Source organism: Sardina pilchardus, chromosome 2, assembly GCF_963854185.1.
Source record: "Sardina pilchardus chromosome 2, fSarPil1.1, whole genome shotgun sequence".
NCBI lineage: Eukaryota > Metazoa > Chordata > Actinopteri > Clupeiformes > Clupeidae > Sardina > Sardina pilchardus.
This window is the reverse complement of record NC_084995.1, coordinates 4694569-4712235: the sequence shown is the minus strand read 5'-3', so window position 1 is coordinate 4712235 and position 17667 is coordinate 4694569. Positions and strand designations below refer to the sequence as shown.

The window sequence follows — 17667 nt, the reverse complement described above, 5'->3', positions numbered from 1 at the left end:
ACCGGAGGGTTGCCGGTTCGATCCCCGACCAGTCCACCATGGTTGAAGTGCCCTTGAGCAAGGCACCTAACCCCTCACTGCTCCCCGAGCGCCGCTGGTCATCATTTTAATTATCATGGCCATAAATAAGGCCAATTAGAAGCTGTTGGGTAGTAAGCGGCAAAAGGGTGGCCCTATATCCGGAGGCGCTTCTGAGCCGCCGGTGGACCGCCAGAGAACCGATAAGCAAAACTCCAGCGGGCCACTGGTGGGTACCGCCGTTGGACCACCAACTCTGCCGCTGGTGGGCCGCCAGTAGGCCACTGACCTATTGCTATCTGGGACGTTACAGTTTTCCATGTTTCACCATAAAATGATGACTTGTCTGACGTTGGTTTTTGTTTTGCTGGTAGCCCTGGCGCACGCTCTGAATCAATCAATCAATCACTTCCATCACTCAGAATTACGTTGCAATTGTTTGTCGCAGTGCAAATGACGAAAGGGGCATGTTGAAATCCTATTCAAGTGGTTCGACTGTTCAGATTGAGTCATATCCGATAGTAAGTGATATTGAAACCACCTCCGTATGTGGTGTGAATCAGCATTGGAAAAATCGCATTTCATACGGTTTTGTGCCGTTCAGACTACCGGAAATTCAAGCTAGATACCAACCAGATAAGCAAAAAATCGGATTTCGACTGCCAGTGTGAACAAAGCCTAATTGATGAGATGACCTGTGCTAAGTGCACAGGTAGAACCAATACATCAGGGGTCGGCAATTAAGTTTGGCCTCGGGCCAGATATTTTCCGAGCCATTACATAGCGGGCCACAAGTTCACAACCAAAACAATGGCTAATTTAATTAATTAATATCGGAGGAGGTAAAAATGATAGGTGCTCTTGAAATGACAGAGCAGAGACATTCAAGCAGGCTGATGTAGGTTAAATTTGTCGACTGGTCATTGGGGGCGCTATTATATGCCTGTGTCTTTAAAATAATAATAATAAAAAAACACCAGAAAAACATTTCCACGCGTTGCTGTTAGCTGACAAAAAATGGCACTATGAAAAAATCTGAAGAGAAAAGTTAACAGCGAAAACAGGATCTTTAATGATGAATGGACAGAGAACTATGCCTTCATCCTCCCTAATTGTATTAATGCAAAGCCCACATAACTGATCTGTAACTACTAACGAGGGTTTCTCTGCATGCAAAGAGTACAAGACGGCACCACGAAAGTAAGCATGCTAATTTAAAGGTTGCGTTCCTAAATAACACGCACGCTATTAATGTTTGAAACTCGTGTTTTACTTTTCACAGTTCTATGTGCGTAAATTGCCTGTTTGATGTCAGGCCTGTTTAAAAGAAGTCGTGTTTTAATTATCACCATAAGCCTATGTCCGTTGTTTGAATGACAACATGTGTTTTAGGGACTAGCTTGGAATTTGAGAACCAGCGCTGTCCACTGACTTCATTTGATTTTGCATGTTGTGTGTTCACGCTGCACCTCGCTGCGTGCTTCACTCGTATTCAGATGAAACAAATATCTAAGCATTTAGATTGATTGAAATTCTTCTGTTCTGGAAAGTTACGTTTCAAAATAAAGAGCATGTTTGAGACTGGCAGTCCGATTTTTATTTTATTTTAATTTTTTTTTCATTCTCTGGTTCAAAATTTCTCACGGGCCAGATGTTTTTTGCTTGCGGGCCGCATCTGGCCCGCGGGCCGCCTATTGCCGACCACTGCAATACATGATCGGAATTTTACTCACTGAAGCTGGAGTTTTCCCACCTCTGACCTTCATTTCACCCTGCTTTACTCCACTGCACCATCATATGTGGCTGTAAGGCTGCGTTCAGTCTGCAGACGAATCTGATTCAAATCGGATTCCTTCTCATATCCGATTTCTAGGGCTGACTGTCCACACTGTTGTTAGCAAGTGTCCAAATCGGATATGGCTCTGTTCACACGGGGCCACATTATTAACCAATCTGGCAGGTTGCTGTAGCAACGAAAACAAACGTTTCTGCCATCAGGAGGAAATACTTGCTAATTTGATGTGATAAACATAGAACAGTACAACTAGGGGAGCGTTCATTGAATGCATGCGCGACAGAAACCGAAACTAATCAGTGGTAGGCTCCGCTTTAAACTGTTGGACTGTTATTTAACGACATTTAATAGAACAACGTAGATTCTAGCAACTTCCATAGAATCAGAGCAGAGACTGTATAATGCACTGTTTACCATTGAGTATTGTTTAGTAAAATTTTAAGGCGAGACACTACAGGTGAATAGGGTAACATTTTTAACTTAAAGATATCTTCATGAAACTTTACCAGTTGAATACTCAAATAAATAGGAGGAAAAAAATAGGAGGCAAGTTTTCTGTAAATGTATGTTTAAATATGCTAATTAGGCTATATCTAATTAAATATTCGCTAATTTGCATATTTTGATGCGAAGAATCTGACCATTGGAAAAAGCCAGGTTGAAAGATATTTTTTGTTGTGTTAATATATCAAATAATAAAAAAAAACATTTACAGAGGGGATTATAAATATCTTCCGTTGTTATCCAGTCAATCAGAAAATACTGCCAATTGGCTTAAAAAATGGATTTTCGCCCTATGTTTAGTAGGGGTGGCACGGTTCACAAAATCTACGGTTCGGTTCGTATCACGGTTTAGGGTCACGGTTTTCGGTTCGGTGCGGTTCTTGTTGTTGTTTTTTCTTTTACTCTTTAACACTCCAGAAACATATTTCAGCACATAGCTTAATCATCCACAATTAGGCTAGAGTATTTAGAGAATAGTTATCATGTAATAATGCACAAACTGAATTTGACTTCACATAAAGCACATTATTGTCTGAGGAAACTTTAAGCTTCAGTTGAGATTTTGATAAAGCAAGAGGGAAGACATTGATGATTTCAACAATCTTTTCATTTATTTAGCAGGGATGGTGCACCAGCACAAAATGTAGGTCGTCCACCCATATTTTTCATTGCATCGCCTTTTTATCGCTCTCCTTTCATATAGTGTGAATGATTTTTTAACAAGATGTAAAGCTTGTCTTTATTTGAAACACACACACATTATGTAATTATTTATTAATTCTATATACTGACATGTCTGATATTCATAACAGCAAACTTTATGCAGATTATAGCCTAGGCTACTATTCATTATAACTCCACCTCTTAAATTCAGCTGTCTGGCTGAAGCCTCAAAATATTGTAAACAAAGTAGCAGGCTAAGCTCATCATACTCTACTGATTGGACTGTTCAGTTTCCCCACATGTGTTTTAGTTTCAAGGTAAGCTAATACTTTTTCTCCTTGGGACAGGCCCTTTTAAGCCTTGGAGTTCAAAACATTGGTATTGAGATGGTCAGTCAACTTGAATGCAAGAGATTTGATCAAATGTCTGATGCTAACCGTTTTTAACAGTAATTTAGCTAATCGTCTTCTGTGCGTCATTGCGTTCACGATTGTGAATGTTCTATTTGGATTAATGTGCATGTCGAGGGCGGGTGTCCATTGAGCGCGCACGAAAGCGGGCCAAGGAGAATGAGTTTACTTCTACTGTTTGGTAAAGTTGCACGCATAGTCTACAGTTGCGGAAGAACATGCTTCCACCCGAGCAGGGTGAGGTGCATCAGTTTGACCACGCTAGGGATGATCTCTCGCACTTGCCATTTCTAAAACCTTGCGCGCAGCACTCAAAACTCCATACTCCTACTCTCGCACGTAAGGGAAAGACGTCGTCACATATGGGAATCAATTGCGCATGCCATAACTAGCCTGAACCGTAGGACCGTACGACGAAAACACACTCCGAACCGTGACATGCGAACCGCACGGTTCGGAGCATTTTTCAAAAACCGTGCCACCCCTAATGTTTAGGCATAAAAAGTCATATAAATCAGGCCAAGAATGCTATATCAACAAATCCCTGTGTAAAAATCTTTCAATTATAGTTAGGAATAAGACTGGAAACTAAAGTTTGGTGTATGTAGGTGCGGCAGAAGTGGAGATTGAAACACAGCCAATGGGATACCGTTCCAAGCCTAGACTTGCCTTTGAACTTTCGCGATTGGTTGCTAATACAAAGGAAATGCCCATATTTGGATTGCACAGCGTCATGTAGGAGAAACAGGGCTTTCCAACACACAATATGATTTGGATCACAGTCGCGGTAGTACATGACACTTTAGAATGGGAACTTTTGGTGAAATTAGGAGAAATATATAGGCGCGAGCAGTGATGGGCATTAAAGCGTTAGAAGTAACGCGTTACTGTAATCAGATTACTTTTTTCAAGTAACTAGTAAGGTAAGGGATTACAATGGCAAAAACAGTAATTACATTACCGTTACTTTCCTGTAAGCAGGCTGCGGTACTAAACCGTGATTTGAATTGCTTTGTGAGACTGTCTGCTGACGTGTACAACGTGCAACGCATTGCGAGAGATGTAAACAGCAGACGTGTATCAGCAAATGGAGTGCGGGAGAGAGCATGACCATACTGCATACATGAGTTGGGGTTTTCCTAAACTTTCATTTAATTTCAATGACCTATGCTTTTGCCTATAGTAGGGGTGTCCAAACCCTTGGCTCAAGGGCCACATTGGGTCTTGGAAATTGACCGGTGGACCATAACAACCCCCCCATGTCCTCCATTGGACATGTACACAACGCAGTATACATAACGTATATCATTTTTTAAATGATAATAATGACAGTTATTTTGTTGTTTTTTAAATAGTTGTTTACTCTGAATTATAATAAAAAGTAATTTCATTACATCCACTTTACTCTCATATAATTGTTGTGGAGGACCTCTAGAATATAACCATATGTGCCACTTTTGCATAGGTGTTCTTAGTTACATGAGAAACTTAAAAATCTCAAGGTATAGCTGACTGCCTCAAAGTGCCTGAAAAGGCCCCGGACCTCCAAGTGTTAAGCATTTGTTACTTATTATTACCTCCGCCAAGGAGGTTATGTTTTCATCGGGGACCGGTGTCTGTCTGTCTGTCTGTCTGTCTGTCTGTCTGTTAGCAAGATAACTCAAAAAGTAATAGATGGATTTCAGCGAATGTCAGGCATGACCCAAGGAAGAAACGATTACATTTTGGGAGTGATCCGTAATTCCGTCAGGATTCCGGAGCCGTTTATGTGTTTCGCTTAGTGGTGTAATGGCATGGTATGGCCACGTGGTGGCAATCTGAATATTTTAGGTTCAAATGTATGACAACCTAGTAAGAACAATACAGACGGAGGTCTGCGCTCTCTGAGTGCTTTCCTAGTTAGTTAATGGTTAGTTCATCATTAGTAATTTATTGTTCATGCATAATTCATCATTAGTAAAGCATTTGTTCACAAAGTTATGAATGGTTTGTTCATAGTAAATAAAACAAATGTTTGTAAATACAGGGTTTATACCTAATAAATAATGAAGCAACCATTTATAAATGAAATCATCTCCCTATTATGAACCAGTTACAAACTATTAGTAAATGCTTTGATCATGATTTGTAAAGTATTACTCCTTTGTTAATTCTCATACTGTAATTCATGAACCCATTTAATCCCAAATTTTTCCCAGACATGAAAATATCAAAATCATGTGTCTTGAGTAACCCTTTGAAGTAATCAATTACTATTTTTTCAAATTTGTATAAAAAAAGTGGGTGAAAACGAGTGTTTTATTTTCGGTCACAATTGTGACCGATGGGAAACTACAGAGTCAGATTTTGGGGATTTTGACACATTTCATTGTGCAATCATCTAATTTCCAATAAATTCCAGTCAGAGATGATATGGGGACATTGTCCAAGGTCTTTACATTTATATTTGTATCACAATACAATTCTCAACATTGACTCTGCAATTCTCTGATATATTCTAAGTGTGCCGATTTTTACATAGGGGCAATTCCATATCAGTTGGAACAGGTCCGACACCATGGTCCTCAGTTTTTCCTGATTTTTGGTCCAAATGTTCCTCCATGTCTCATTAGAAGAAAACCAAAATTTTAGCTGGGTATCTTGTTTAGTTTCTGAGATATGGCTCTTCAAATGTGGTTAGACGCGTCCTAAAAAAAGGCTGAAAATTCCTGTATTTAATGAGCACCACTTTTTTTTAAACCCCTCTCCTCTCTTAAGGCTACCATATTATTTTCTAAAAATTTGAACACTGGGGCAGTACCCTGTGTTGTTGTCCAAAATCATAAAGGAATTACAGTCCTTCCCACCATTGGAGACTTATTCATCGAAACAAACCCATATTTGTTTTGAAAGCAATGGAAAAAAAAACCTGTTTTTGTTCTGTTATGGTCATGAATGGCTAGCACTCACAGTTTTAAAACTCTACATATATATAGTCCATGAGTAAGAGAACATGTTGACAAAAAATTGAGAATGTTAGTTTTCGTATTTCGAGGCTATGAGCCTTCAAAGTTGGCCAAAATGGCGTTTTTTCCTAAAAATGCCACTTTTATTGCCTTTTTCCAAGGACAAGATGAAACGCAAATCCAACATTTCTTTTTTTCTGCAATAGTGTGGCACTTTGTAGATCATATGAATGTGGTAGATCCAACCTGTCCATTTTAATATCCCCACAGCACATGTCTGAAGTTAGAAAAAATGAAAAATAGTCTTGGCTGAAGGAGGTGTTGGTTTGATTTGTATGAACCTCTTAGAAGGACAATATGGGGTGTAAACCCATTTTTTTCTGTTTGAGGGATCAGAATGCCATCCTGTAAATAGGATAAAAATGTTGTATCCCACTTTTACTCTTTAGTGATCCCTTAAAATATGTCCAAAAGTTGTCAAAAATGAAAAAGGTAACTAAATTGAGGGGCTTAAATGGCCAAGTGGATCAAGTCACACAAGGCTACAAATGTAATATAAGACAGATGAGATACTGAGGGAGAACACTGTGAAATGTTTAACCCTGTTACGATGGCCTTTGAACCCACTGTGTCCCTAATATCCTGTGATAACCGGAAGTTGGTTTAAAACAGGAGACAAACTTTAAAAAGGCTATATCTAGAGAACGGAAGGTCATAGAAATAAGCATTCACTTCTTGCTTGATCCTCATGGTCGAATTATGTCTGATGGAGCAAATCAGATTGAGTCTACGACCTTCCGTTCAAGAGTTGTTCGCAAAAAACTATTTCCCATTGAAACGAATGGGAAAAAACAAAAAACTGAAATTTGCTAAAGTGTTGAGGCCAAAATCATGGTTTGAGATATTGTGTAGGAGTATGTTTCAGACCATTTGGAGTTGATTGGTACCCACTTTGTGTGACATAAAAAAATCCCCCCTTAGGGTTTAATTTATGGATGGATATGGATGACCAAAAAGTGTAGGATTTTCACTGGTCCTTGGGTTATGTTTATCTAAGTGGATCTCGGGTTAATTGTCCAGGGATACCATTAGAACAAATCACAATGCATGCTGCATCCAACGGTAACTCCAACAGCAACCAGGAGACAATATGCTTCATGCAGAAGAAATTTGTTTAATAAGAATGAACCTCAGTTAAGGACACAGTGGGTTCAAAGGCCATCATAGCAGGGGTTATACATTTCACAGTGTTCTCCCTCAGTATCTCTTCTGTCTTATATTTCATTTTTAGCCTTGTGTGACTTGATCCACTTGGCCATTTAAGCCCCTCAATTTAGTCCCCTTTTTTCATTTATGACAACTTTTGGACATATTCTAAGGGATCAATAAAGAGTAAAAATGGGATATAAGATTTTTATCCTGTTTACAGGATGGCATGCTGATCCCTCAAAAAGACAAAATGGGTTTACACCCCATATTGTCCTTCTAAGAGGTTCATACAAATCAAACCAACACCTCCTTCAGCCAAGACATTTTTTCATTTTTTCTAACTTCAGACATGTGCTGTGGGGATATTAAAATGGACAGGTTGGATCTACCACATTCACATGATCTACAAAGTGCCACACTATTGCAGAACAAAAGAAATGTTGGATTTGCATTTCATCTTGTCCTTGGAAAAAGGCAATAAAAGTGGCATTTTTAGGAAAAAACGCCATTTTGACCAACTTTGAAGGCTCATAGCCTCGAAATACGAAAACTAACATTCTCAATTTTTTGTCAACATGTTCTCTTACTCATGGACTATATATATGTAGAGTTTTAAAACTGTGAGTGCTAGCCATTCATGACCATAAGAGAACAAAAACAGGTTTTTTTTTTCATTGCTTTCAAAAAAAATATGGGTTTGTTTCAATGAATAAGTCTCCAATGGTGGGAAGGACTGTAATTCCTTTGTGATTTTGGACAACAACACAGGGTACTGCCCCAGTGTTCACATTTTTAGAAAATAATATGGTAGCCTTAAGAGAGGAGAGGGGTTTAAAAAAAAGTGGTGCTCATTAAATACAGGAATTTTCAGCCTTTTTTTAGGATGCGTCTATCCATATTTGAAGAGCCATATCTCAGAAACCAAACAAGATAACAAGCTAAAATTTTGGTTTTCTTCTAATGAGACATGGAGGAACATGTGCACCAAAAATCAGGAAAAACTGAGGACCATGGTGTCGGACCTGTTCCAACTGATATGGAATTGCCCATAGAGAAGCCATTATATCACACTATTATACATAGCTATTGTAATAGCTGGTTTTCTACGCTGTTCTTTATCTTTATTTTACTTTCAGTCATTACCTGCACATATCAGATCTAACTGACTGTCCAGATTTGACAATCATACCTCAAAAACAGTAAATCATTGACTATTATATTACATATGTCACATATATAAACTAGGTGGTGGGGGGTATAATGAACTCGCCAGTCAGCCTGTTGAAGGCATAATGCCTAAATGTATGCAGAGACCTGCAATAGACATGAACAACCTTATCATTTTTACATAGACAAGCCATTATATCATCTACAGTATATCAACTATACACCACAATGCAACAACCACCACATGTTGCCAAAAGAGATGTCGTTTGTCTGTTTGTTACTGTAAATCAGGTTTTTAAGCCAAGTATACTTGCATACACAAGTAATTTGGTTTCTGCATTTATCCCATCTGTGAATTAGAGAACACACATGAAGTGACATCCTAAGTTACCTGGTCCCTTTGCTCCAAAGGCCTCATATTCATAAGGCTCTATGTCTCCAGTGTCCTATATATCCTGGGACCTATGCTCATTCGGATATCTACTATGTGCTTTATAATGCTGGAGGACCCTGGAAACATACAATGCTTGACCTGGAGAACACAGGACCCCTGTCCCTGATCCCAAATAAACCTGAGGAGCATAGGAGCCTGCTCTGACCTCAGTTATTGGTCTAATCTAGTGGCAGAACGGTGTGAAATCCACTATATTGCTCAATTTAATTCATTTTACCATTGGATTAAGTAAGGTTCTAAATGCATAACAGGACACAGTCTGTAATGTGGACATACAATAGTGTCAGGACAGATTGTTGAGACACTTATTTTCGATCACATGAAGCTGTGCTTCTGGTTTGTCTGGCTGGCCCCTGTGACAGAGACCCTTTACTGTGTAGTACATAAGTGTGTGTGTTGGGGGGTGATGGGGGGGTGCTGTTGGGAAAGGGGTGGGGAATATATTTTCTGGTAAGGTTGTTCATGTCTATTGCAAGTCTCTGCATACATTCAGCCAATTTGCCTTCAACAGGCTGACTGGCGAGTTGATTACAACCCCCACCACCTATGTGACATGCAATATGTGACTCTCCACGGCAAAACCAGTCTCATTGTTCAAATTTTCAAAATTACAGTTATTAAGTTTTCATGAAAGGGCATAATCAACCTTCAAAACGATACCTATACCTAATGAATTGAACGTCATATTACTGAAATATAAACGTTTAAAGGAGTTGAGTTCATCCTGTCATCTCAAGAGAAAAACGGAGAAATCTGCCGCTAAAGTTGACTGTCGGCTAAACACTCACGAACGCTTTGTAAGGTCGCCGCTATTATAAGATTTACGGTACTTACTTTTATTTACAACGGCACAGCACGCGACGCGGATAGCTTGGTGGTCGTCAATGAGTGCATTTACCGTAAATATTAGAATAGAGGGGCAAAAACGAGACGCTGCTAACATTCTGCTGGAGCTAAATTTCTTACCTCAAGAAACTCACGTTTTTAGACTAGAAAAGGTACATTTTGCAGCGAAATGTATTCACGGCCGTACAATGTAGACCTCCCACTGTTCCAAAACGCAAAAAAAAAATAAATTCCACAATTTTAGCACAAGTAACATACAGTAAATGGTCATTTTACTCGAAAACGTCTGTTGCGACTTGCGACTAGTTTTGCCGTGGAGAGTCACAATAGTCAATGAGGACAATGATTTACTGTTTTTGAGGTCTGATTTTAAAATCTGGGCAGTCAGTTAGATCTTATATGTGTAGGAAATGACTGAAAGTAGAATTAAGAAAAAGAACAACGTAGAAAATGATCTATTACGATAGCTACTGTATGTATAATAGTGTGATACAATGGCTTCTCTATGTAAAAATCAGCACACTTACAGTACAATATAGCAGAGAATTGCAGAGGCAATGTTGAGTATTGTATTGTGATACACATTTAAATGTACTGTAAATAACAGACCTGGGACAATGTCCCCTTATCATCTCTGTTTGGAATGTATTGGAAATTAGATGATTGGACAAAGAAATGTGTCAAAAAGAGAGAAAATCCCCGAAATCTGACTCTGTAGTTTCCCGTCAGTCACAACCGTCTTCATGTTCACTCATGCTATGAGAACGCTGAACAAAGTTCACATATTTAATTTGCATCCCTCCATATTTTCTAAGCTTTAGTTTGGGAGCTTTTGGGTGGAAATGTTCTGGTCAGGGTGCAACCAAAACATAAGCAGCTCTGACTATGTGACAAATTACACTACACATTTGGCACTTCACATACAGTGCCCTCCAAAAGTATTAGAACGCATGCTTAAAGTTAAATATAAAATCATCTTTTGGAAATGTATCTTAATGCCTTAAATGAAACACTGACTAACTATTCAACCTTTAAGGACATTCATTTTCTTTGTGAATGAATAATGTATTGCAAATAAATAAATGTTTTCCTTAAAATACAGGGGGTCATAAGTATTGGAACGCCCATGTTAAATTCCCATTCCCATTTATTTTTATTTTTAAAGGCCAGTTATTTCATGGATCCAGGACACTATGCACCCTGATAAAGTCCCCTTGGCCTTTGGAATTCAAATAACCCATGTCAACATTACACCCTTAACATACTAAGAGTAAAGCATGCTTTAATGTCAGTTATTAACTGTTAGCTAATTAGCTGATTTCATTCTCATTGAGCTCAATGCAATTCAAATGTTGACATGTGTTATTTGAATTCCAAAGGGGACATATTATACCTCTTTTTAAACGAGGTTAGAATTGGTCTCTCCCAAATTGAGCCGTTTCTGGGCTGGCCACGCCTCCGGCTGCGTGTATTGATTACGCTGCTCGTTTCTCAGGTGAAAATGACTACAAACAGAGCCGGCATCCAACCACACATGTTAGACCCTGGTGCTAGGGTTGGTCTATGCAAATTCCCTTATACATCAGAATAAGGGAGCAATCCAAATGGCTCACAGCAGCATACTATTCTTGACACCAAAGTCTTTTTACTGATCTACAGAAAATGATGGATGGATGGGTTTTTTTCACGCTTGGAGTGTTTATAAGAACAGCAGAGGCCTAAATATGAACACAAAGGCCCGCAAAAAGTGAGTTTTGCATAATATGTCCCCTTTAAATAAAAATGTAGCTTTACTTAGAATAAGAAGTGTGATTTTGCAGTAGATTAAAAAACTGTATTTATTACTTAAACTTTAAAGAATAACTGTTTAAACTTAAAATGTATTTTTCCTTGAATTTGATAGAATGTTTAATCAAAAAAATTAAGTGTTTTAATTAAGCTTATATAGTATGTCATGTTTAATAAAATGTGCTTAGAATAAGTATAGAGGAAAAAGCTTGTAGTTCATATGCAGGTCTGAGTTCAAAGCAAGGTCCCCAGAAAGAGGAAATAGAGAAACAAAGGCACTTGGTCTTGTCGAAGCGCGATAGGTCTAGGCTTGGGTGTGAAAGTAGTATAAAAGGTCTCCTTCGCTGGGGCTTGAGGCTTCTTCTTCTCCTTTTTCTTTTGGACTCTGAACTTTGCATTTTGAGACAAATATAATTACAGTGCACTTTATTTTCAATAAAGTCAAAGCCCTAACCTTTTGTTAGGGCATTGTTTAAAAGCCGCCGAGAGTTCTTTTTTGTGTCTCCTGCCTCCCCTGTGTCAAAGAGAACATCGAACCTCTTGCAAGAGGCGCAAGCCTACAGAGGGGACCCCAGCGAGAAGCGGGTAAGTTGTCTGTACGAGGGCTTACTTTCTAGGACACCGTTAATGGGCAAACACCTACTGCACAACGCACTGACACACACAGGAGTAGCGAACTCAGCTGTGTATTTAGGAAGGAAAGTCCTATACACCGTAGCGGTCACAAAACCAACTAGGTTTCGTTTAACAGTTGTATTTCTGTAAAATAAGGTCTATATGCATACAACACAAGCAGGGATATGGAAATCGTTTTTTAATAAATAAACTTATGTAAAAACTGCATAATATCATGCATAATTTGCAGATTCACCTTTGAAAAAATTTAATTATCTTTTCACACTGTTAGTAAATTAAATTAAGTTTGTTGTGTGCAAACAACTTATTTTTAACCTATTGAAGGCAGACGTGTACTAATAACTGAGAATTTCTGATTTTAGAATTAAAATTTAGAATTTTAGATTTACTGAACTGTTTCATGAATTAAAAAGGGTCTGTCACTCACTGGAGAAATAATACAGTACAGGCCAAAAGTTTGGACACACCTTCTCATTCAAAGAGGCATCTAAATTATGAATTAACACATGTGGAATTATATACTTGTGAAACAACTGAAAATATGTCTTATATTTTAAGTTCTTCAAAGTAGCCACCTTTTGCTTTTAATACTGCTTCGCACACTCTTGGCATTCTCTTGATGAGCTTCAAGAGTCACCTGAAATGGTCTTCCAACAGTCTTGAAGGAGTTCCCAGAGATGCTTAGCACTTGTTGGCCCTTTTGCCTTCACTCTGCTGTCCACACGGTGGTTGGAACCAAAGATCTCAGATTTGGACTCATCAGACCAAAGCATAGATTTCCACTGGTCTAATGTCCATTCCTTGCATTCTTTAGCCCAAACAAGTCTCTTCTGCTTGTTGCCTGTCCTTAGCAGTGGTTTCCTAGCAGCTATTCTACCATGAAGGCCTGATTCAGGCAGTCTCGTCTTAACAGTTGTTCTAGAGATGTGTCTGCTGCTAGAACTGTGTGGCATTGGCCTGGTCTCTAATCTGAGCTGCTGTTAACGTGCGATTTCTGAGGCTGGTGACTTGGATGAACCTATCCTTATCCTCCGCAGCAGAGGTGACTCTTGGTCTTCCTTTCCTGGGACGGCCAGTTTCTTTGTAGCGCTTGATGATTTTTGCGACTGCACTTGGGGACACTTTCAAAGTTTTCCCAATTTTTCGGACTGACTGACCTTCATTTCTTAAAGTAATGATGGCCACTCATTTTTCTTTACTTAGCTGCTTTTTTTCTTGCCATAATACAAATTCTAACAGTCTATTCTGTAGGACTATCAGCTGTGTATCACCCCTGACTTCTGCACAACACAACTGATTCCCAACCCCATTTATAAGGCAAGAAATCCCACTTATTAAACCTGACAGGGCACTCATGTGAAGTGAAAACCATTTCAGGTGACTACCTCTTGAAGCTCATCAAGAGAATGCAGAGTGTGTGCAAAGCAGTAATCAGAGCAAAGGTGGCTACTTTGAAGAAACTATAATATAAGGCATATTTTCAGTTGTTTTACACTTTTCTGTTAAGTGCACATTTCCACATGTGTTAATTCATAGTTTTGATGCCTTCATTGTGAGTCTACAATGTCAATAGTCATGAAAAGAAAGGAAACTCATTGAATGAGAAGGTGTGTCCAAACTTTTGGCCTGTACTGTATGTGGTTAGCTTTGACAGTGACTGTGATGCTTTCTGTGGTCCCTTATTCGTCAGACAACGTCTGCGATGCGGTCTCTGTGACCGGAGGTTGACCTCAGTAACCATAGTCACAAATCAGCTGCCACAAACATAATCTATTTTCTCCGAAAGTGAGAAGACACTTCATTAGAGGTACGATTGCAGGCAATAGGGGCAGCAGTAAAAAGGGACTAGATTAAGGAGAGCCTCCTAAATAGTTCCACTTGTTGACCCCAGAGTCCTGATCAAGGATTTTTGGTCCAAGTAGAGAAAGTCTCTCTTTTGCATCAGTCCTTTCGTACATCCTAAACCCGTTGAAAAGGGGCCCCTGCAACAAACACGATACTGACAGTCACTTCCTCTTCTACAAGGCAAGTTTTGCAGAGACAGAACAGGAAGCACGCGCGCTTTAGCAAGGCGAAGAACTCGCAGAGTCTAAAGACAAGCGCACACTCTTTGGTAAGGTGTGAAAAAACACAGAATCCAAAGACAAATATACCACACTTCTCTTCTTGAAAAAGCGAGAGCTTCGCTGATTTTCGAAGAAATACACAAACATACACGGAGTAGCGATCTCAACTGTGATTATAGTAGCCCTGTATTCACCAGAGTAGACACGAAACGCAACAAGACTTATTAGCAAGCTAGCACTAGCAAAGTTGTTGTTAATCTATAGCAATATCCAATGTAAATGGATCATACCGTTCACATGTTTTCCATCCTTGATGTAAGAAGTAAGCATATTTATTTGCTGAACCGTGTGCAAACTAGATCCACTGTGGTCAAACTTCATAGACTGTAAAAAATAGGTTTGCTTGCTGTTTGTCTCTGCATGTGCACTCTGCAGGCAGATACTAATCATCCAAATGGCACTGCTGCCATCTAGCGGTTCGGATCGCTAGTACAGTCTATTTACAAGCCTGAAACTCTGCCAGATCGTATGTGTCTAAATTGACGTTTAAAGACATCAATGGCAGTTAATGAGTTAAAGAGACCTCTCTTGTGGGTTGCCACCATTCGCCCTACCCATCCTTAGTGCTGCTATCTCTGACTGACTCACTCAACCGTCAACCTGACAAAAAACTGCAACCTACATAGGTGAACCTCGGCTACCTAGGCACCAATGAGAGCTTCAAAGAGCTAAGCGGGACTACAGATTAGGTGTCCCTAAAGAACTTGCATATCTAACAGTATTTCCGCATTGCATTCATTAATTTGTGCGCGCAAGTTTTATTCATTTTTATACCGTGTATTCTGCGTGCGTGTTCAATACGAATACATGTACTGTACCGTTCCATCCCTACTCTCCACACATCACAACACACCACAGAGAGTGAAGAAAGCATTTTGCTTCCCTTGCTGATATCTGTATCGTAAGAGAACTGACCATATTCAGAGCTTATTAAGTTTACGCTGATTTCTCCTCCTTTGGCAGCCCTTGTAATGCAAACCTTCCTTGACCAAGTTCCTGATTTCATAAAAACAGTATCACTGGAAAAAAAAAACATATTTGTTATAGTATAGATATAAATACTGTTCTTGCAGTATAGTTTGTCTGTGCAGTCTAGTTGGCATTTTTTCAACAACACAACTGTCAACTGCTACGACTCAAATATTTTTCAAACACCATCTTACGAGAGTTTTTGGAGGAACACCACATTATTGTCACAATCTCCAATGATTACTGTGACGTAATGGTGACTCAGAGGTGTATTTTTTGCAATCAGTTGATCAAAATTTCTCATGTTCACAGTGACTGAAATTTCTGCTGCTGAGTTGCTGTACACGGGAAGCTGAAGACAAAAATGAAGAAAAAGAAAAGCACAAAAAAGTGAAAACGTGAAAAACTTTACAATTGCCAATTCTCAATAACACAATAATCCATAAACAATGTTAAGCCTCTTGGTGAACATACACTATATTGCAAAAATTATTTGCTCACCTGCCTTGACTCACATATGAACTTCAGTCACATCACATTCTGTATCCATAGGGTTTAATATGATGTCGGTCCACCCTTTGCAGCTAGCTTCAACTCCACACGGTTTAGGAGTGTGTTTAAGAATGGGATGTGACTGAAGTTCATATGTGAGTCAAGGCAGGTGAGCGAATACTTTTGGCAAAATAGTGTATTTGACAATTTGAATATACCTAGAAATAATTGAAGCTCAGTTTTGAAGAGGTTGAGCTAAAGGTGTTGATCTTTCATCCAAACTGAAAACTGATTGTTTTAAAAATAGTATCAAGAGCAAAACTACCCCTTGGTTGAATGAGTCAAGTCAAGTCAAGTCAAGTCATTTTATTTGTATAGCGCATTTAAAGTGCACAGTGTACAACCCAAAGCGCTTCACAATGACAAAGACAGTGCCGAACGGAGTGGCGTAGACGCCAGCGTACCCGTGGCAACAATGAACAAACAAATTTACAAAATAACAAGACACAAGACAAAAGATGCCGGACGGAGCGGCGTAATCGCCTGCGTACCCGTGACACCAAGACATACAAAGATAGACACTAAACACAAATGATCTCCCTCAACAATGGAATTCTCTTCTCTGATTGGCTGATGGGGTGGCCATTAACTTCGTCTAACCTGCTACCTTTGAAGTATAGCCTAGTTCCCGTATCACACTTGAATATTAATTCGCCAAACTCGTTGCGAAGTTTAAATGAACTGTCACGTTGCATCCAAGCTGAAATACAGACGTGCAGAACCATAGTAACATTGTAGCATATGACGGAGGTGGATTGCAGCTAGTTGGATGCCATGTAGGCTATAAAAGTAGCGATCTTTCAAAGTTAAAGTTAATCAGAATCCTGGGATATGCCCGCTTGACAACGGGAGAGATAGAACTAACGACTGGCTTTTGGCCATAGCAACCAGCCATTTAGAACCAACAACTGGCTTTTGGCCATAGCAACCATCCATTTAGAACTAGTAACGGCAGTTTTGTCCAGCAAGTAGAAAGTTGATATGTGGCGGAAAGTAGTCCCACAGTCAAGACAGTTTTAGCGATGTTTACGGACGCAACGGTGGAATAAAACTATGTTCTAAATATACAGGTTATGAATACAAACGGGAGATAAGCGGGATAACGGCCTTCGAGGTCGACCGGTTCGATGGAAATAATGGCACGGCGGAGGTAACGTGCTTCGCACGTCGCCGGAGTTCTAGACCTCCACCTAACCATTATTTCCATCAAACCGGTCACCTCGTCGGCCGTTATCCCTTACAGAAAACATATAGGCTATATAACATAGATTAACAAAAACACTTGTCCCAAAAGGCAAAGTTGGCATAATCGCCAGTAGGCTATCGTGACACCACAGACATACAAGACAGACAAATAAACAAAAGTCAAATTAATAATAAAACAAACAAAAACAGAAAAGTCCACGTTAAGCAGGCGAAATGACTGCATCCAAAGTCCCATGGCATTGATGGCGCATATCTTAATCCGGTGAACGGCGCTAGGCAGGCCGGCTGGAGAGCAGCATAACAGAACAGTCAGAAGTCGTGGGTGATCCTGCAAATCAGCAACTCAGTGGACCCCGACAGCAACAGTTTGCCTTTAGCT

The 17667-nt window shown here is 39.5% G+C and overlaps 1 protein-coding gene across 2 annotated transcripts in view; it reads right to left on the bottom strand.

The window, feature by feature from the left end:
• The window catches only part of hfm1 (helicase for meiosis 1), a 276877-nt gene that overhangs the window by 59812 nt on the left and 199398 nt on the right, over positions 1-17667 (bottom strand). For both annotated transcript variants that reach the window (XM_062517215.1, XM_062517224.1), the window contains 2 exons: positions 15725-15882; positions 15477-15580 (listed from right to left, as the gene is read on the bottom strand). In XM_062517215.1, the coding sequence (XP_062373199.1) occupies positions 15477-15580; positions 15725-15882 (262 nt within the window). The remainder of the gene's footprint in view (positions 1-15476; positions 15581-15724; positions 15883-17667) is intronic.